At 57.5% G+C, this 21,421-nt stretch overlaps 1 protein-coding gene across 2 annotated transcripts; it reads right to left on the reverse strand.

Moving 5' to 3' along the window:
* Positions 1-1,447: 1,447 nt before the first annotated feature.
* LOC144951579 (uncharacterized) lies at positions 1,448-20,032 on the reverse strand. Of its 2 annotated transcripts, none has more exons than XM_078881851.1 (6): positions 19,876-20,032; positions 15,491-15,643; positions 9,270-9,430; positions 7,798-7,857; positions 6,819-7,070; positions 1,448-5,169 (listed from the first exon to the last, which is right to left on the reverse strand). In XM_078881851.1, exons 2-6 carry the CDS (start codon positions 15,523-15,525, stop codon positions 3,740-3,742), a joined length of 1,938 nt encoding a protein of 645 aa, XP_078737977.1. In that variant the 5' UTR covers positions 15,526-15,643; positions 19,876-20,032; the 3' UTR covers positions 1,448-3,739. The 2 variants fall into 2 exon arrangements, with proteins under 2 accessions (XP_078737977.1, XP_078737976.1); XM_078881850.1 differs by having other exon boundaries at positions 1,449-5,169; positions 9,270-9,527.
* Positions 20,033-21,421: the final 1,389 nt, after the last annotated feature.

Consider the following 21,421-nt stretch of genomic DNA (forward strand, 5'->3'; position numbering starts at 1 on the left):
TCTTTCGGTAAAGTCACGTAGAAGGGAAATAATAAAATAATAAAAATAAAACATAATAAAATAATTATATTTAAAGCTTTCGTGACTGCAGGGATTCATCTTCTCGGTTCTTTCGGTAAAGTCACGTAGAAGGGAAATAATAAAATAATAAAAATAAAACAATAAAATAATTATATTTAAAGCTTTCGTGACTGCAGGGATTCATCTTCTCGGTTCTTTCGGTAAAGTCACGTAGAAGGGAAATAATAAAATAATAAAAATAACACATAATAAAATAATTCTCACGACAGACCTGTTCTTCACCTGAGGACGGCTGCTTGCGTTGTGGCCAAAACGTCGTGAGAATTGTATTTTATTGTTTTATTTGTATTATTTTATTATTTCCCTTCTACGTGACTTTACCGAAAGAACCAAGAAGATGAGTTCCCATAACTTTAAATATAGGAACATTTATATCGAGTTATTTTGATGCAGTATTTTTTTTTTTTTGCAACGCGATCATTCTTTTTTGGTTACTTTTGCTCAGCATTTGTTTTCTTGCATTCGCTTCATTCATCGTTTTATTGTTTTTTGTGACATCGCAATTTGTGTAGCCCCGGGTCAACTCCGGCAAACGCGACTCATTCTGGTCTCGTGTTCTCACCTGGTTACAACAATAGCATCAAGATAATAAATGCAATTATTCGCAATTATTTTACGCAGGAAAGCCTCGCACCGAATCTCAACACACTTTTTCAGGAGGGTCTCTGCCAAGTGTTTTTGTCGTGTAGTAGGTGGGGGGGGGGGTTGCTGCTGCTGCTGCTGCTGCGATTCCAATTGAATCGATCGCTGGCAACTTCTCAAGCACTGGAATATTTGGCCAGCGCCAGTGTCATCTAATTGTTCTGCGGGTTGCTGCCAACGCCGACAAATAATTAATATTTGCACAAGCTGGGTTGGGTCGGGTGGAGTTTAGTGAGGTTGGTGGAATGGGATGGGTGGGTGCGGTGGGTGGGATGGGGTGGGTGGGGTGGAGTTTAGTGAGGTGGGTGGAATGGGTGGGGTGGGTGGGGTGAGGTGAGGGGGGTGGGTAGAGTGGGTGGGGTGGAGTGGGTGGGTGCTGAGTGGGTGGGGTGGGTGGGTGAGGTGGGTGGAGTGGGTGGGTGGGGTGAGGTGGGTGGGGTGAGATGGGTGAGGTGGGTGGAGTGGGTGTTGCGTGGATGGCTGGATGGGGTGGCTGGGTTAGTTGGGTGGGGTGGGGTTAGTGGAGTGGGTGCTGAGTGGGTGGGGTGGGTGAGGTGGGTGGGGTGGGTGGGGTGGGGTGGGTGAGGTGGGTGGGGTGGGTGGGGTGGGGTGGGTGAGGTGGGTGGGGTGGGGTGGGGTGAGGTGGGTGGGGTGGGGTGGGGTGAGGTGGGTGGGGTGGGGTGAGGTGGGTGGGGTGGGGTGAGGTGGGTGGGTGGGGTGAGGTGGGTGAGGTGGGGTAAGATGGGTGAGGTGGGTGGAGTGGGTAAGATGGGTGAGGTGGGTGGGGTGGATGGGGTTAGTGGAGTGGGTGCTGAGTGGGTGGAGTGGGTGCTGAGTGGGTGGGGTGGTTGAGGTAGGTGAGGTGGATGAGGTGGGTGGAGTGGGTAAGATGGGTAAGGTGGGTGGGGTGGGTGGGGTTAGTGGAGTGGGTGCCCGAGTTGGCTGGGTGATTGTAAATGCGCTGCAGCAGACAATTCACACTCCTCCGCTCACCACACACGCACCTCCGATTGTCACGGTTGGCTACGTACGGTGCGAAAGAAGTCCGGCGTACATCCATTCAGCTGCGTGCATTCTACATGCCACGTGGTGCTCCTGGTTCCCCTTCATAGGAATCGCCTTGCTCGACGTTTTGCCGGAGTTATTGCATCCCACATCATCATCATCAGCAGCAGCAGCAGCAACACCTGATGACGCACTCTCCAGCGAAACGTCGGACAAACTTGTGAAATAAAAATGTGCTCGCTTCATACACAGACTCACCACACAGAGACCCATAGACTCACCACACAAAGAGCTATAGACTCACCACACAGAGACCCATAGACTCACCACACAGAGAGCCATAGACTCACCACACAGAGACCCATGGACTCACCACAGAGACCCATAGACTCACCACACAGAGAGCCATAGACTCGCCACACAGAGACCCACAGACTCACCACACAGAGAGCCAGACTCACCACACAGAGCCATAGACTCACCACACAGAGAGCCATAGACTCACCACACAGAGAGCCATAGACTCGCCACACAGAGAGCCATAGACTCACCACATAGAGCCATAGACTCACCACACAGAGAGCCACAGACTCACCACACAGACCCAGACTCACCACACAGAGCCACAGACTCATTACACAGAGACCCATAGACTCACCACACAGAGAGCCATAGACTCACCACAGAGACCCACAGACTCACCACACAGAGCCACAGACTCATTATACAGAGAGCCACAGACTCACCACACAGAGAGCCACAGACTCACCACACAGAGACCCACAGACTCATTACACAGAGACCCATAGACTCACCACACAGAAACCCATAGACTCATCACACAGAGACCCATAGGCTCACCACACAGAGAGCCATAGGCTCACCACACAGACCCATAGACTCACACAGAGACCCATAGACTCACCACACAGAGACCCATAAACTCACCACACAGAGACCCATAGACTCGCCACACAGAGACCCATAGACTCACCACACAGAGACCCATAGACTCAGAGACCCATAGACTCACCACACAGAGACCCATAGACTCAGAGACCCATAGCCTCACACAGAGACCCATAGACTCACACAGAGACACATTTCTTGAGAACTGCTTTTCGTTTAGTTTTTGCCCTTCCCCCGCACCCTCCCCACGAGCGCGTCCGGCTACGTACGGCGGTGCGAGAGAGCTTCAACTAACGCGACGCGCCGTGCACGAAGTCGACCGCTCAACGCGAGCGAGCCACTTGCCGGGAATCGCCGAGCGTCGAGTTTCAAGCGCACAGCTGTGACGGACGAACCCTCCGTGCTGTTCAGTGGCCGATACGCTCGCCCCCACCCCCACACACACTCCCACCTCGTGCCCTTCCCTCGCTCGGAGGCGGGTAGAGATTGGCGTGCTCGGCCGTAGGCTCTCCCCGCCAGATGCGCTCCGCTTTGAAAATCAAACGCACGCATTCACATGAAGACACAGACCACCCGTGTAGCCTGTAACAGACTGTTAAGCGAGCAGCGGCGCTTCTGAAGGCCGGCACGGCACACGAGGGGGTGGGTGGCCAGCACCGCGCCCTTCGTCTCCCCGGCAGGCGATGTTTACTCCACACCGCACCGGGTGCTCGGTTGAGTCGACCTCGGGAAGGCTCAAGGCAGAGACTCGCCACTGCCGTTGGCGGGAATCGAACTCCGTTGGCCGGGTCCGGCGCTCTCTGCACCGGCGCCGCCAAATTGGGTTCCGTACGGAGCCGTCCGTCCGTCCCCGCGACGACCCGCGACCGTCTCCGTCGCCGGCGCAAACCGCAGCGCGGCCGGAGGCGGAGGGAAAAAATATATAAACGTAGATGAACAATAGAAACGAAAAAAAAATTCAGAAAATAAAAATGCCGGGCGGGTTCGTTTGCGCGACGTAAACCCGTAACCCACGAGCCGCCCCGCCGCCCCTCCTGACAGCTGCTCGTTACAGCCGCTCCTCCTGACAGCAAATCCTGACAGCCGCCCTTCCTGACAGCTGCTACGAATCGGGCTCCGTCGCATCGGCCGCTTGCACCGCTGCACTCTGGGAAGCCGCGACGATTATGGGCAGCGTCTGCAGAATCAGCCCGCCAGCGGTGCCCTCCGCCCCCGCCGCTTCCGCCAGCTCCGCCGCCGCCGCTTCCTGCTCCTGCTGCTGCAGCTGCTGCTGCTCCTGCAGCAGTTGCAGCTGCTGCTCCTGCTGCTGCTGCTGCTGCTGCAGCTGCTGCAGCTGCTGCTCCTGCTGCTGCTGCTGCTGCAGCTGCCGCAGGTGAGCCGCGACCGCGACGTCTTCCACGGGCCCGAAGCGGACGATGCTCAGCGTGGGGGTGGCGGCCCTCACCACGAAGTGTCCGTGCGAAGACACCTCCACCTGCTGCCGCCAGCGCCGCCGCTCCTGCGCCGCCGCCTCGCCGCCGTCGTGGTGGTCGACGCGGACGACTTCTCCAGACGCGAGACGCACCGACGGCGCCTCCTCATCCACCTCCTCCTCCTCCGCCGTGGCGGCCGGGGCAGCGGCGGCGCTCCCCCCGGCCGCCGACGCGAGCAGGCCCATCTCGTGCAGCAGACGCACGGCGCTCGATTGCGACACCGCCACCGCCGCCGCCGCCTCGTCCTGGCCGTCGGCGCCGACGACGACCTCGCCGGCGCAGTCGCCGCCGTGCGCCATCCGCATGGCGGCCCTCACGATCTCGTCGCTGGGCGGCACCGGCGAGCCCGAGATGACGATCTGCAGCACCTCCTCCTCGGCCACGGCCATCGCCCCCACGCCCGCCTCGTCCACCACGTCACCGTCGCCCAGCGCCAGCTGCTGCTGCTGCTGCTCCTGCTGCTGCTCCCGCTGCTCCATGCCCCCGCCCAGCTGCAGCACGGCGAGCGCCGCGCTCTGCACGGTGCGCGCCACCTCCTCGTGCTGCCGCCGGTGCGAGCGCAGCGAGTCGGCGCGCACGAACGCCGCGCCGCACGCCTCGCAGCCGTGCGGCCGCCGCTGCTGCTGCTGCTGCTGCTGCTGCTTCGAGGGAGTCCGCGCAGGGCTTCCCCGCTCCTCCGAGCGCCGCCCCGAGCGCCGGTGCCGCGGCGAGGCGGCGATGCCGTGAGCGCGGGCGTGCGCCCGCATGGCCGTGCGGCCCTCGCACGCAAAGTCGCAGCCGTGGTAGTCGCAGCGTAGAGGAGGGGCCGTCGTCACCGGGGCCGCCACCGCGGCCGGCGACGGTGCCGGAGCCGGCGCCGGCTTCCCCTCCTGCTGCTGCTGCTGCTCGAGGCGGTGACGCGAACGCTCGTGCGACTTCACGTTGGCCTTCATGGAGCTGCGGTAGTCGCAGTGCTCGCACTTGTAGGGCTTCTCGCCCGAGTGTACGCGCATGTGCCGCTTGAGGTCCGAGTTGATCTTGAACTTGGCGCTGCACAACTGGCAGTGGAAGGGCGAGTCGCCTATACGGGGAAGGGGAGGGGGGGGGGGCGAGACGCACGTACGGTGGGTGATATTCGAGTGTGTGTGTGTGTGTAGCGGTTAGCGCAAGTAGTCAGGAACAGGTAGGGAATAATAATAATAATAACAATATATTACCGTGACATAATTATTATGTTGAAATATAAAAGTACATTGTGATTATTACTGGTGGCCATACGCGTGCGTCTGAGTGTTGTGTAGAGCGAGGAGCGGTGGTGCAGCGGTTAGCGCTACCCTGCGCTACTTAACCCGGCCACCCGGGTTCGATTCCCGCTCACGGCCAACACCGGCGTCGATTATCCAAACCGGTCCTGGGCCTCCCCTAGGTCGACTCGGCCTCAAACGAGCACCTGGTGTAGCAGTGTGCATTAAACGGCCGGGCGTGGTGTTGGCCACCCACCCCCTCGTGTGCCACAGGGCCGGTAGCCTTCGTAGGTGCTGCTCGCTACCGGCACTTGCCCCTACAGTCTGTTAGAGGCTACACGGGGGATCCCTATCTTTGTTTGGCTTGACCGGGTGACAGAGGTCGCAAACGGGTTTTGATTCCTTACCCGTACCCGGCCGCACCAGGGTCGCAAACGGGTACCCGTACCCTACCCGATACCCGGCTACCCGTACCCGGCCGGGTATCGGGTAGGGTACGGGTACCCGATTGCGACCTCTGGGATGAAGCCATGTTGCAGGCGCGGGTGGGTTGATTCTAGGAACTTGAATTGTGAGAAGAGACAAGACGTTGGGAAATGAGTGACAAACGGTGACTCACCAGTGACTCACGGCCTACCCGTACCTGGCCGCACCAGGGTCGCAAACGGCTACCCGTACCCGGCCGGGTACGGGTAGCCGGGTATCGGGTAGGGTACGGGTATCGGGTACCCGGTGATGGTCATTTCGCAGAGAGGGTTTCGCGGCCCGGAATGACCAAACTGGCGGGGAAACGGTGCCAAAGTGAGGCGGGCAGAAATCGGAGCGTGAAGAGCCGCGGAGACGCGAGAGAAGCGTGAGAAAATGTCGCGCAGAGACGAATCGACGCTCAACGATTGTCCTCCCCCGGGGTACAAAGGGTGACCGGCGGGGCAGCAAGAAAGAAGGTTGCACTTAGTAGAAGACGAAGACGACGACGATGACGACGCAGCCAGCGACGAGACGGTAAACCGGGCACTGTTTGGACGCCCCTATTGTAGCAGGATCGACAACAACAGCAACATTTGTGGGAAAGAAATGGAAGGAACCGGAGAAAGAGAGAAAGAAACCCGACAGAGAAATGGCAGCAGCAGCAGCAGCGGCTGCGGCGGCGGCAGCAGCGGCAGCAGCAACAGCAGCAGCAGCGGCAGCAGCAACAGCAGCAGCAGCAACAGCAGCAGCAGGACATTCCCTACGACTCAAGCGTGGCTCTCTCCTAAGCTGGCCCTAGGCCTCCACTAGGTGGAATAGGCCTCGAACGAGACGATGGCTCCCCCCGCTCCCCCCCCCACCCCCCCCCCGCACCCCCCCCGCCCCCCCCCCCATCCTTTCCCCGCTCCCCCCCCACCCCCCCCCGCACCCCCCCCATCCTTTCCCCGCACCCCCCCCCCACCCCCACTCCCCCCCCACCCCCCCCACCCCCGCCTACTCCCCCCCACCCCCCCCTCACCTGTGTGTGAGCGCAGGTGCACGACGAGCTGGCTGGCGTTGCGGCTGGCGTAGGGGCAGATCTGGCAGTGGAAGGGCCTCTCCCCGGTGTGCGTGCGCAGGTGCTTGCGCATGCTGCTGCCGTCGGACGAGGAGTAGTCGCAGTCCATGCACTGGTAGGGGCGGCGGCCCGTGTGAGCGCGAGCGTGCAGCTGCAGCTTGTCCCGCCGCGAGAACGCCTTGCCGCAGACGCCGCACTCAAACGGCTTCTCCCCTGTTGCGGGTGTGTGTGTGTGTGTGCGTGTGTGGGTGGGTATATGTGTGTGTGTGCGTGTGCGTGTGGGTGGGTATATGTGTGTGTGTGTGTGCGTGTGTGTGTGCGTGTGTGTGGGTATATGTGTGTGTGTGCGTGTGCGTATGTGTGCGTGTGCGTGCACGTGTGTATGTGTGCACGTGTGTGTGTGCGAGGGATGACAGTGCAGTGGTTAGCGCTACGCCGCGCTACGAACCCGGCGGGCCAACACCGGTGACGATGATCTGAACCGGTCCTGCCCTAGGTCGACTCAGCCTCAAATGAGTACCTGGTGCGGTGTGTAACCATCGCCACTGGGGAGACAAAGGCGGCCGGGCGTGGTGCTGGCCACCCACCCCCTCGTGTGCCGTGCCGGCCTTCATAGCTGCTGCTCGCTAACAGCACTTGCCCCTACAGTCTGTTAAGGCTACACGGGGGATCTTTGTCTTTTGTATCTCTGTGTGTGTAGATGCTGAAGGTGGTGCGCTGGTTCGTGCGCTGCGCTACAAACCAGCCAGAGACTCGGGTTGGATTCCCGCTCGCAAGGGAGCTGCTCACTTTTGATCTCGGAAAGAATCGCGAGCTCACGGGGCCCAATGCAAAATCAACACAGTGGTGGGTGGGTGTGGGGGGGGTAGTGGGGGGGGGGGTAGTGGGGGGGGGGCCAGAGTGGGTAGAGAGGGGAGGTTTGAATGCGGCTGTGACTCACCAGTGTGCGTGCGGATGTGTCTTGTGATGTCCTTCGTGTGAGCGGTTTTAAAATTACATCCTGCACACACACAAACACACGCACGCACGCGTGCATCATCGGTAACACCTTCATCGTTAAATCGGTGTCCACTACTGGAAGTCCTCGCTTAACGCGCGGAGTTCACATGACGCGTTTTCGCTGCATTCGGGAACACTTTCTGCGGGCCGCGCCCGTTATAACGGCAAACGCACACCGTTACAGAGAAATCCGCCTCGTTATAAGCCAGTTTCTGAGCCGTCAATGATTAACTACAGAGACTCGGGTTGCTAATTCTGCATAATATGACTTTGAAACTCCCCCCCCACCGCCTACGCATTTCACAAGTAGTGACTAATCCCATATCTGCATTTCCCATAAATATGCTAAATTCCTCTTGATATGCAAATTCCTTTGTCAAGGCGCTCTTCCCCCTCCAACTCAGCTTAAATATACGCTGCCAAGCTTGGTGGTGTTCATTCAGACGCTGTCTTTCCGACAGACCTGTTCTTCACCTGAGGACGGCTGCTTGCGTTGTGGCCGAAACGTCGTGATAATTGTATTTTATTATGTTTTATTTTTATTATTTTATTATTTCCCTTCTACGTGACTTTACCGAAAGAACCAAGAAGATTAATTACTTTCTTGAGCGGCGCGGCTGAGTGGTACGATACAGTTCGGTGGTGGCGTACCCTCCGTTATTTGGCCCGCCATGGAATGACTGCGGGCTTATTTGATAGTCCAAGTGAGATTTTACATTTTGCACAACGTATTTTACTTATGCCCTGTCATGCTTATTCATGTACTCATTCATTAATTCGATTGACGCGCCACTTTTCAGGAGGGCAATGCACTTGCGCAAAGGCAAATCCGAAACTCAGCTGACCATTATCCTGCAGCTCCACACACCCACCTGTGGTTTGTGGCGAGTGAAAACACCGCTCTGTAACGCTTCTCTCAGAAGGTGGTGGGGACTGCCCAGAGGTCAGAGGTCCGGTCCACTGAGCTGTATAACTCGTTTTTCAGAAGTGACTCGGCCACAAATGAAGGCACAAATAATTGGCTTTTAATGTCGAAATCTACAGTAGCCAAAAATGCGGAGGGAAAAACCGGAGGAGCCGGAGAAAAATTCACGCGACCACGGGGAGAGAGAGAGAGAGACGCAAACTCCAAATACACAGCAGCAGGCGTCAGGGTCGGGATCGAACCCTCGACCTCCTGCACACCAGGCGAGGTAGTTAACATCTCCTAGCCACCGTGATGATGATGAGAGAGAGACACGCAAACTCCAAATACACAGCAGCAGGCGTCAGGGTCGGGATCGAACCCACGACCTCCTGCATACCAGGCGAGGTAGTTAACATCTCCTAGCCACCGTGGTGACCTCAGCTGTAGCGAGCTGACGGTCTCCAAAAGTTATCAACACAGCCTCAACGACAACAACATCAACGCACCTTGGAATTTGCACTCGTATCTCTTCTCTTTGGTTACTTTCACCTTCCCCGCTGCTCCGACAGCAGCGGCAGCAGTCGCAGCAGCAGCAGCAGTCACAGCAGCAGCAACGGCAGCAGTTGCCTCGGCCTTCTTTTTGGGGCTGGAGTTCACGACCTCCAGGCTGTGGACGGGAGAAGGACTCATGCTTGCCTCGGGGCTGATCATCGAAGCGGCGTCGAAGACGCACTCCGTGGACGGCGGGTTCACGTTCGCAGGAGCTGGGGGAAGAAAAAAGAAATAAAGTAAAAAAAAACGAAACGTCACAATGATATTCATGAACGCGTTCGCCAGATTATACCATGCTCCCGGGGAGCAGAGGTCGCAACCGGGTACCCGATACCCGTACCCTACCCGATACCCGGCTACCCGTACCCGGCCGGGTACGGGTACCCGTTTGCGACCCTGGTGCGGCCGGGTACGGGTAGGCCGTGAGTCACTGGTGAGTCACCGTTTGTCACTCATTTCCCAACGTCTTGTCTCTTCTCACAATTCATGTTCCTAGAATCAACCCACCCGCGCCTGCAACATGGCTTCATCCCAGAGGTCGCAATCGGGTACCCGTACCAGTACCCTACCCGATACCCGGCTGGCTACGGTTATGGCCGGGTACCCGTTTGCGACCCTGGTGCGGCCGGGTACGGGTACGGGTAAGGAATCAAAACCCGTTTGCGACCTCTGCCGGGGAGTAAGACGCACACGCGCGCGATGAAGTTGGACGCCTCCGGTTCGTGCGCACGCGGACGCAGCAGCTGCGTTAACTTTGGTTTAAAATCTGGGGGGGTCAAAGGGGAGCGATGAGGTGCTGGGTTTGATCCCTGGGTCGAGGTGCATGGCTGGCTCTCGTTCTCTCAGGGGCTCCGTAATGGACGTGTCAGAAGCGCCGAGTTCCTTGGGTGTGAATGTTTTCGAAACTAAAAGCGACTGAACAATGTTTTACTTTACCAAGTAAGGCCCACTTAGCTCAAAAGATATTTTTCGGAAACGGGACCTGGCTATCAGAAATGATGAGCTCAACGAAGTGGCTTGTCATGTGGAAATTTCCAGCAGCCAAATACACTAAACGCATATTTATAAATGTGGAGGGAAACACCAGAGGACCCGGAGAAAAAATCGACGGGATCACGGGGAGAGAGACACGCAGGCTTCATGGTCAGGATCGAACCCACGACCTCCTGTAGACCAGGCGAGGTAGTTCACATCTCCTAGCCACCGTGATGATGATGAGAGAGAGAGACACGCAAACTCCAAATACACAGCAGCAGGCGTCAGGGTCGGGATCGAGCCCACGACCTCCTGCACACCAGGCGAGGTAGTTAACATCTCCTAGCCACCGTGATGATGATGATGAGAGAGAGAGACACGCAAACTCCAAATACACAGCAGCAGGCGTCAGGGTCGGGATCGAGCCCACGACCTCCTGCACACCAGGCGAGGTAGTTAACGTCTCATCACCGTGGCGCCCATCATCATGAAGCTCTAACGATGCTCACGATGATGGCCAAGCAGGACCAACAACTCAGCCGGCGAATCGGAGGTTCCGATGTAACGAGCCCAGGGTCTGGGTGTCTCAATATCTCTCTATTTTAGTCAGCTCCTAACGGCCAGTAAATGAGGGCCTGGATTGGAGCTCCAGGTCTGGTTGCTGCATCTCAAAAAGTTGTATAACGGCCACAGCGACATCAAATGAGGCAACAAATGCGAAGCGCTGGGTGTATGTCGGAAGGCACATCATTGGCCATGTGTCAGAAACACCGAGGTCCTGGGAAAGCTGCCAGTCGCTCCGAGTTTGAGGCCTGGGACTGGGGTTTGCTCTCCCTGCCTCTCTGTCCACGTCTCTCACTCTCCCGCTTCATCCCCGTCTCGCTCTCTCGTCTCTCTCGCTCGGGCCTCGACTGATGAACATACGTTCTATCTTCAAGAGTCTAAGTTAAGAAGTGAACATCCTTTGAGTTTTCTGATGAATTGTAGGCTTCAATGTTCATCGCCAGAGGGCACCATGTGATAACAAAGGCCATAAAAGTTTGCATCTATCAGACGAGAATACATTCCGATTAACTCTCCCCTTCATTTTTCGATTTAAAGCTTTCGTGACTGCAGGGATTCATCTTCTTGGTTCTTTCGGTAAAGTCACGTAGAAGGGAAGTAATAAAATAATAAAAATAAAACATAATAAAACAATTCTCACGACGTTTCGGCCACAACGCAAGCAGCCGTCCTCAGGCGAAAAATGAGAACATTATCAAGCTAGGAGCTTATATAGGTGTAGTGAGGAGGAGCGCCTTAACAAAAGAATGTGCATATGAAGAGGAATTTAGCATACCAATGGACAATGCGTAGGGGGTGGGCGGAGGGGTTTCAAAGTCCCATTATGCCCATGCATTATGCAGGATCAACAGCACCACGGGGGCGCGCAAGGAACAGCGTTAATAAAGGACAGGAATGTTAGTGATATGTAGCTGCATTTACCAAACAACCACGTAGAAAACCGAAGTGAAACCTTCTGCAGCCAGGCCACCAAGATTGTACGGCTTGCCAAAGATACATAAAGAAGATACACCTCTTCGTCCCATTGTCTCTACTATCAACTCCCCCACTTACAAACTGGCTCGTTTTTTGTCCGAAATCCTACGGCCTTTCACTGGAAAAACCACCTCTGCAGTACTAAACTCTACTGACCTGGTATCGACAATCAAGGGGATTGCCCTGTCCCCAGAGGACCTGCTTGTCAGTTTTGATGTGGTTTCCTTGTTCACCAAGGTGCTTGTGCCTGACACCATCGCAATCATTGAAGACTTGGTTCATCAAGGATTAAATGCTGGGGTACCCCCCCTGGTGAGACACTGCTTAACCAATACATACTTCACCTGGAATGGAACCTTCTACAAGCAAATTGAGGGCACCCCAATGGGCTCCCCCCTATCTCCGGTTGTAGCCAACATCTTCATGGAAAAATTTGAGACGGACGCCATCCAGACTGCCACTCTACGCCCGACCTTATGGAAGAGGTACGTAGACGACACTTTTGTCATCTGGCCACATGGCCGGCCTGCTCTAGACCAATTTCTCGACCACATCAATTCCATACACCCAGCCATCAGATTCACCATGGAAGTCGAAAATGATGGCAAGCTACCCTTTTTGGATGTCCTAATCAAAAGGAGACCTGATGGTTCAATGAGCCACTCTGTCTACAGGAAAGCCACCCACACGGATGCTTATCTAAAACCGGATTCCCACCACCATCCATCCCAGAAGAATTCCCTCATCAAGACTCTATATCATAGAGCCCAATGCATCTCCGACCATGAACACATTTCCAGTGAACTCAAACACGTACGCCAAGCTCTTAAGGCTAATGGTTACTCCGACTACACAATCCGCAAAGCCATCACTCCAACCATCAAGAAAGATCCTGTTGAGGAGCCTTTCAAGACCATCACCTTACCCTACATTGCTGGGGTCACAAAAAAGATCTCCAAAATCCTGATTAAACACAAGATCCAGGTCCGATTCAACACAGTACATAAAATCCGTGATCTGGTACCATCTGTAAAAGATGTGATTCCAGACATACAGTACCCTGGCGTCTACAAACTAAGTTGCCTCTGTGGTAGCAGTTACATTGGGGAAACCAAACGACACGTCTCAGACCGCATTCGTGAACATAAAGCTGATCTAAAACACGGTAGGACAAACACCTCAGCCGTGGCAGACCACTGTTACAACTCAGTGGGCTCACATGACATTGACTTCTCCAAGACGGAGGTTCTCTGCAAGCCATCTGGCTATCATGAGAGATTCGTTCATGAGGCGATCCACATATACAAACACAGAGACAATTTTAACCGAGAAGATGGATTCAGGCTTAGCAATCATTGGAAGGACGTAATAAACCATTTCGATACACATTAGGGTGAGTTGAATAATACATAGTGTTATATTAAAATGTATAAAGTATAGGGTGGTTTACAGCAATACAGTATATAATTTAATGTTGGGTTTATCTATGGCAGTATATAGTACTGTATATGCTAAGAGAATAAAGTTTAGATGGAAGTATATTATATACTTCTTACGACGTAGAATTGTAATTTTATTATTTGTTGTTAGTAACTCAGCTTATTGTAGAGTATAGTAAGTATCAGTTTATATTTTAGTTTTTTTTTTTATGTAGTTTTCACTTCGGTTTTCTACGTGGTTGTTTGGTAAATGCAGCTACATATCACTAACATTCCTGTCCTTTATTAACGCTGTTCCTTGCGCCCCCCCGTGGTGCTGTTGATCCTGCATAATGCATGGGCATAATGGGACTTTGAAACCCCTCCGCCCACCCCCTACGCATTGTCCATTGGTATGCTAAATTCCTCTTCATATGCACATTCTTTTGTTAAGGCGCTCCTCCTCGCTACACCTATATAAGCTCCTAGCTTGATAATGTTCTCATTCTTCGCCTGAGGACGGCTGCTTGCGTTGTGGCCGAAACGTCGTGAGAATTGTTTTATTATGTTTTATTTTTATTATTTTATTACTTCCCTTCTACGTGACTTTACCGAAAGAACCAAGAAGATCTCCCCTTCATCATCATAAACATCATCATCACGACCACCATAATCACGAGCACCATCACCACCATCATAAATATACGGGTTTGACTCCAACCTCTGGGTGCCACTCAGACTGGGATCAAGCCATCGGACACTTGCAAAGTGCAGGTCAACCTCGCGGACGCATCGAAAAATGTTTCTCTGTTCTAGAGTCGCGCGAGAGGCTCCCAACTGCGGGCCGAGGGGTTTGCAGCTCCGCTGGAAGACGGAGCGAGCGGCGAAAACACATTGTCCTGCAGAGGGAGCTGGTAGGAACGTTGGGTTGCTCGGTAAAAGGCCTGCAGGGTCAACGGCGGCGTGGTGTATTCCGCAAATATGGCCGACTGTGAGGGCGGGCACAAGCCGGCGTGAGTAGGTTAAACGTTGAGTTTTATAAGGGCACCACGGGGTGACCAGCCCCTCCCCACCCAGCCCCACCCCTCCCACCCTCCACCCAGCCCCACCCTCTCCACCCAGCCCCTCCCCACCCAGCCCCTCCCCACCCAGCCCCACCCCTCCCACCCCCCACCGAGCCCCATCCCCCACCCAGCCCCTCCCCACCCAGCCCCTCCCCACCCTCCCCAACCAGCCCCTCCCTCCCCATCCAGCCCCACCCCTCCCACCCTCCACCCAGCCCCACACTCTCCACCCAGCCCCTCCCCACCCAGCCCCTCCCCACCCAGCCCCAACCCTCCCACCCCCCACCGAGCCCCATCCCCCACCCAGCCCCTCCCCACCCAGCCCCTCCCCACCCAGCCCCTCCCCACCCTCCCCAACCAGCCCCTCCCTCCCCACCCAGCCCCTCCCTGCACGACGGACACAATAATCCCCTGTGGGCTGGTGTAACTAGGAGGTTCCTACCAGTATAAACGTAAGTGCTGTGTACACGCAGCACGGTAGCATCGTGGGATGGTTTTAGAAAAACATTCTCACTTCAACCCCATTTCGCGCGCTTTGTTCGCTCTCGAATTAAGTTCATTCCCCGCGCTCGCTGTCATCCAGTATTATCTCGAGAAAACTTTTACAGGCGACTGTTTTACACGAGCCCCAGACGCGCAAGAAAAATAAGCGCCTGTGTTTGTCCAAGTTATAAATTCTAGATTTGAAGCTTTCGTGACTGCAAGGATTCATATTGTTGGGTTTTTTTCGGTAAAGTCACGTAGGTAAAAAATTAAAATTAATAAAAGTAAAATAAATATAAAATAAAAATCACGACGTTTCGGAGGCAACACAAGCCTCCGTCTTCAGGTGGAACCGTCACAGCACGATTGCTGCATCAAGTAAAGAGAAATTCCAAGAGAACAGTCCTTGTATATATACTGTTTGAGGGTGGGAGGAGCCAAGGTAGGCCCTGAATATTATTAATGTGAGGTTCGGTGCGGCTGAAGCACGCGTGATTTTTATTTTATTTTGATTTTACTTTTACAAATTTTAATTTTGTACCCACGTGACTTTACCGAAAAAAACCCAAAAATATGAATCCTTGCAGCCACGAAAGCTTCAAATCTAGAACGTAGGAATTGTCCGACCCCGCAGTGCGCGCGTGTCCATCTCCACCTTCCTCTCTACCCAGGGAGCCCCCCCCTCCCCACCCTTACTGATGTAGATGTTGCTCTCGGTGTGGAGGGGACATTGGTTCTCTTGCTTGTGAGTGATGAACGCCTCCAGGCTGTGAAACTGATGCCGGCACGTGCCGCAGATGTGGATGTCGCTCCCAGCCACCTCCACCACCACCATGTCCTTGGACACCTCTGGAAATGACAGCAGCAGCAGCAGCAAACAAAACGAAACGTCATTCGACACAGAGCGGCGGGGATGTCACACACCACGTGGTGCTCGTGCCAGGCTCGGTGCACTTTGAAGGCCACGTGAAGTGTGTCCGCACTGCCCGCTGGCGAGGTGGTCGGTCACGGGCAGAGGTCGCAACCGGGTACCCGATACCCGTACCCTACCCGATACCCGGCTACCCGTACCCAGCCGGGTACGGGTACCCTGGTGCGGCCGGGTACGGGTAGGCCGTGAGTCACCGGTGAGTCACCGTTTGTCACTCATTTCCCAACGTCTTGTCTCTTCTCACAATTCAAGTTCCTAGAATCAACCCACCCGCGCCTGCAACATGGCTTCATCCCAGAGGTCGCAATCGGGTACCCGTACCAGTACCCTACCCGATACCCGGCCGGGTAGGGTACGGGTACCCGTTTGCGACCCTGGTGCGGCCGGGTACGGGTAAGGAATCAAAACCCGTTTGCGACCTCTGGTCACGGGGCGGACGCAGGTGTTGACCGACGTGCAAGTTGGTGTCCACAGGTTGGCGTCTAACTCCGTTGCCACCGCTCTGCTTGATGAACCTCGTGTATTTTGATGGTTCAATCTTAATTTTGGAGCTTTCGTGACTGCAGGAATTATTCTTTGGTTCTTTCGGTAAAGTCACGTCTAAAGATAAAATAATAAATTAAATAATAGCATACGACGTTTCGATTGCAACACAAGCAATCATCATCATCAGGTATAAATGAAATAGCAACAAAAAATCTAACCAGAAAACTATAGACAGACACACAAGCAGACAGATATCACCAAGACACGTAGAGAGAGTAACACATAGGCACAGAGAGGGAGATCGTCTTTGTGGGGAGACCTTAAATATTTAATATTTACTCTTCACTGGTGCCAATTTGAAACTGACCGCTGGATGATGCGGCTCTAAGATCGCGCGGCAGATCGTGAGCGCCGATCGCAAGGCGTTTGAACTCATGCGCACAATGGCAAACTTTAAACCGACAGAGGCACATCACGGGACCTCCCTTGCCAGGAGCAAAATATAAGAAGATTGTTGTAGCCCTTTCTGGCAATGAAACAGCTGCTTCAAAACACCCTCCACCCTCCACCCTCCACCCCCCCCCGAACCCTCCGCCCCCCCCGACCCTCCGCACCCCCCCCCCGACCCTCCGCCCCTCCGCCCCCCCCGACCCTCCGCACCCCCCCCCCGACCCTCCGCCCCTCCGCCCCCCCCGACCCTCCGCACCCCCCCCCCGACCCTCCGCACCCCCCCCCCGACCCTCCGCACCCCCCCCGACCCTCCGCCCCCCCCGACCCTCCGCACCCCCCCCGACCCTCCGCACCCCCCTCGACCCTCCGCACCCCCCCCCCGACCCTCCACACCCCCCCGACCCTCCGCACTCCCCCCCCCCCGACCCTCCGCACCCCCCCCCGACCCTCCGCACCTCCGCACCCCCCGACCCTCCGCACCCCCCCCGACCCTCCGCACCCCCCCCGACCCTCCGCACCCCCCCCCCGACCCTCCGCACCCCCCCCCCGACCCTCCGCACCTCCCCGACCCTCCGCACCCCCCCGACCCTCCGCACCCCCCTCCCCGACCCTCCGCACCCCCCCGACCCTCCGCACCCCCCCCCGACCCTCCGCACCCCCCGACCCTCCGCACCCCCCGACCCTCCGCACCCCCCCCCCGACCCACCGCCCCCCCCGACCCTCCGCACCCCCCCCCCCGACCCTCCGCACCCCCCCGACCCTCCGCCCCCCCCGACCCTCCGCACCCCCCCCGACCCTCCGCACCCCCCCCCCCGACCCTCCGCACCCCCCCGACCCTCCGCACCCTCCGACCCTCCGCACCCCCCCCCCCGACCCACCGCCCCCCCCGACCCTCCGCACCCCCCCCCCCGACCCTCCGCACCCCCCCGACCCTCCGCCCCCCCCGACCCTCCGCACCCCCCCCCCCGACCCTCCGCCCCCCCCGACCCTCCGCACCCCCCCCCTGACCCTCCGCACCCCCCCCCGACCCTCCGCCCCCCCCGACCCTCCGCCCCCCCCGACCCTCCGCCCCCCCCGACCCTCCGCACCCCCCCCCCCGACCCTCCGCACCCCCCCCCCCGACCCTCCACACCCCCCCCCGACCCTCCACACCCCCCCCCCCCGACCCTCCACACCCCCCCGACCCTCCGCACCCCCCCCCCCCGACCCTCCACACCCCCCCGACCCTCCGCACCCCCCCCCCCGACCCTCCACACCCCCCCGACCCTCCGCACCCCCCCCCCCCGACCCTCCACACCCCCCCGACCCTCCGCACCCCCCCCCCCGACCCTCCACACCCCCCCGACCCTCCGCACCCCCCCCCCCCGAACCCTCCACCCCCCCCCCGACCCTCCGCACCCCCCCCCCCGACCCTCCGCACCCCCCCCCCCGACCCTCCGCACCCCCCCCGACCCTCCACACACCCCCCGACCCTCCGCACCCCCCCCCCCGACCCTCCACCCCCCCCCCCCGACCCTTCGCACCCCCCCCGACCCTCCACACCCCCCCCCCCCCGACCCTCCCACACCCCCCCGACCCTCCGCACCCCCCCCCCGACCCTCCACACCCCCCCGACCCTCCGCACCCCCCCCCCCCCCCCGACCCTCCAACACCCCCCCGACCCTCCACACCCCCCCCCCCGACCCCTCCACACCCCCCCCCCCGACCCTCCACACCCCCCCGACCCTCCGCACCCCCCCGACCCTCCGCACCCCCCCCCCCGACCCTCCACACCCCCCCGACCCTCCACACCCCCCCGACCCTCCACACCCCCCCCCGACCCTCCACCCCCCCCCCCCGACCCTCCACAACCCCCCCCCCGACCCTCCACATCCCCCCGACCCTCCACACCCCCCCCCGACCCTCCACACCCCCCCCCCGACCCTCCACCCCCCCCCGACCCTCCACCCCCCCCCCCGACCCTCCACCCCCCCCCCCCGACCCTCCACACCCCCCCGACCCTCCACACCCCCCCCCGACCCTCCACACCCCCCCCCCGACCCTCCACCCCCCCCCAGACCCTCCGCACCCCCCCCCGACCCTCCCGCACCCCCGACCCTCCGCACCCCCCCGACCCTCCACACCCCCCCCCCGACCCTCCGCACCCCCCCGACCCTCCACCCCCCCCCCGACCCTCCGCACCCCCCCCCCGACCCTCCGCACCCACCCCGACCCTCCACCCCCCCCCGACCCTCCGCACCCCCCCCCCGACCCTCCGCACCCCCCCGACCCTCCGCACCCCCCCCCCGACCCTCCACCACCCCCCCCCCCCCGACCCTCCACCCCCCCCCCCGACCCTCCGCACCCCCCCCCCCGACCCTCCACCCCCCCCCCGACCCTCCACACCCCCCCCCCGACCCTCCACCCCCCCCCGACCCTCCGCACCCCCCCCCCGACCCTCCACACCCCCCCCCCCGACCCTCCACCCCCCCCCGACCCTCCCGCACCCCCCCCCCGACCCTCCACCCCCCCCCCGACCCTCCACACCCCCCCCCCGACCCTCCACCCCCCCCCGACCCTCCACCCCCCCCCGACCCTCCGCACCCCCCCCCCGACCCTCCACCCCCCCCCGACCCTCCACACCCCCCCCCCCGACCCTCCCCCCCCCCCCCGACCCTCCACACCCCCCCCCCGACCCTCCACCCCCCCCCGACCCTCCGCACCCCCCCGACCCTCCACACCCCCCCCCCCGACCCTCCGCGGTGGTGGTGGCGATGGTGGTGGCGGTGATGGTGGTGGTAGTGGTGGCGGTGGTGGTGGTGGTGGTGATGGTGGTGGCGGTGGTGGCGGTGATGGTGGTGGTGGTGGCGATGGTGGTGGCGGTGATGGTGGTGGTAGTGGTGGTGGTGGCGGTAGTGGTGGTGGTGGCGGTGATGGTAGTGGTGGTGATAGTGGTGGTGGTGATGGTGGTGGTAGTGGTGGTGGTGGCGGTGGTGGTGGTGGTAGTGGTGGTGATAGTGGTGGTGGCGGTGGTGGCGGTGGTAGTGGCGGTGGTGATGGTGGTGGTAGTGGTGATGGTGGTGGCAGTGGCGACCACTGCGAGCTCAACGAGGTGGAGATGCTGCTGCTGGTTCCGGGGCCTTGCGAGCATGGATGGCGCCCCAAACAATGAATACGACAACAACCACCACCACAACAACCACCACAACCACCACCACCACCACCACCTTCACACCTTGACTCTCAAAGTCTTCGCTCGTCTCGGCCACGTTCATCTTGCGCGTCCCACCGGCGCCACCGGCGCCACCGCCTTGATCTCTAGACGCTGCCGAGCGCTCGGCAAGAGGCTCGCAGTGCGAGACTTTCACCACCACCCACACGGTCAGCCATACGACGAGGGATGAGGGGGGGGGGGCTGCTGCCGCGTCCCCCTCGCGCGTCACTTTGAACGCGACGTAGAGGGGGGTGTCTGTGCGGCCGCCATGTTTGTAAGGGGGATTGAGGAATAGCGACATGAAATCTAACCAGAAAACTATAGACGGACATATTAGCAGACAGATATCACCAAGATACATAGAGAGAGCAACACAGGTAACAGAGAGAGAGGTGATCGTCTCTGTGGGGTGGCCTTAAATAGACAGAGGAGGGCGGACGCAGAGAGAGGGAGGGGGGTTAGAGAAAAAATTAGCATATCAATGAGTGGACAACAAAACGTGGTGCTGCGAATGCGATGACACGGCAAGCAAGCCTGAAAATCAGGAGAAGGACACACTAAAATTAAATAACCTAGTAAAATATCGAAATGTAATGTAATACAACACAGAGGGTCGGTCAACACACAATTAACGCATAGCCTGGTTGATTACGTATTTCAAAGATTGCTAAGTTAGAATTTAAGTGTGAACATTCCAAAGAGAGGATTGAGGAGTTGGTGGTGTTATTACGTAACAGGCGAGCCAATATCGTCCGTAATGCAGGGAGGGAGGGGGAGTTAGATCGCGTGAGAATATAAATGTTGTGTCGTTAAGCCCGTCACCACCCGATAAAAACTAAACTTGTCTGGGAGGGCGAGGCGTGCGTCGCGTCGCGTTCTGATGACGTCGTCAAACCGCCCCCCGCCCACCATTGGATATTCATCTTGGTTCTTTCGGTAAAGTCGCGTAGAAGGGAAATAATAAGATAATAAAAATAAAACATAATAAAATATTTATATTTAAAGCTTTCGTGACTGCAGGGATTCATCTTCTTGGTTCTTTCGGTAAAGTCACGTAGAAGGGAAATAATAAAATAATAAAAATAAAACATAATAAAATATTTATATTTAAAGCTTTCGTGACTGCAGGGATTCATCTTCTTGGTTCTTTCGGTAAAGTCACGTAGAAGGGAAATAATACAATAATAAAAATAAAACATAATAAAATATTTATATTTAAAGCTTTCGTGACTGCAGGGATTCATCTTCTTGGTTCTTTCGGTAAAGTCACGTAGAAGGGAAATAATAAAATAATAAAAATAAAACATAATAAAATATTTATATTTAAAGCTTTCGTGACTGCAGGGATTCATCTTCTTGGTTCTTTCGGTAAAGTCACGTAGAATGGAAACAATAAAATTATAAAAATAAAACAGAATAAAATAATTCTCACGACGTTTCGGCCACAACGCAAGCAGCCGTCTTCAGTCATCTTTACCTGAGGACGGCTGCTTGCGTTGTGGCCGAAACGTCGTGCGAATTATTTAATTATGTTTTATTTTATTTTATTATTTCCCTTCTACGTGAC

The sequence above is a fragment of the Lampetra fluviatilis genome, chromosome 63 (assembly GCF_964198595.1).
Source record: "Lampetra fluviatilis chromosome 63, kcLamFluv1.1, whole genome shotgun sequence".
In the NCBI taxonomy this organism is placed as follows: domain Eukaryota; kingdom Metazoa; phylum Chordata; class Hyperoartia; order Petromyzontiformes; family Petromyzontidae; genus Lampetra; species Lampetra fluviatilis.

Coding starts and splice junctions, on each gene's coding strand:
- LOC144951579 (XM_078881850.1), bottom strand. CDS start 19,915: ATGAACGTGGCCGAGACGAGCGAAGACTTTGAGAGTCAAG. Junction 15,644..19,875: donor CGAAGACTTTGAGAGTCAAG/GTGTGAAGGTGG, acceptor TGTCATTTCCAG/AGGTGTCCAAGGACATGGTG. Junction 9,528..15,490: donor CGAGAGCAACATCTACATCA/GTAAGGGTGGGG, acceptor TTCTTCCCCCAG/CTCCTGCGAACGTGAACCCG.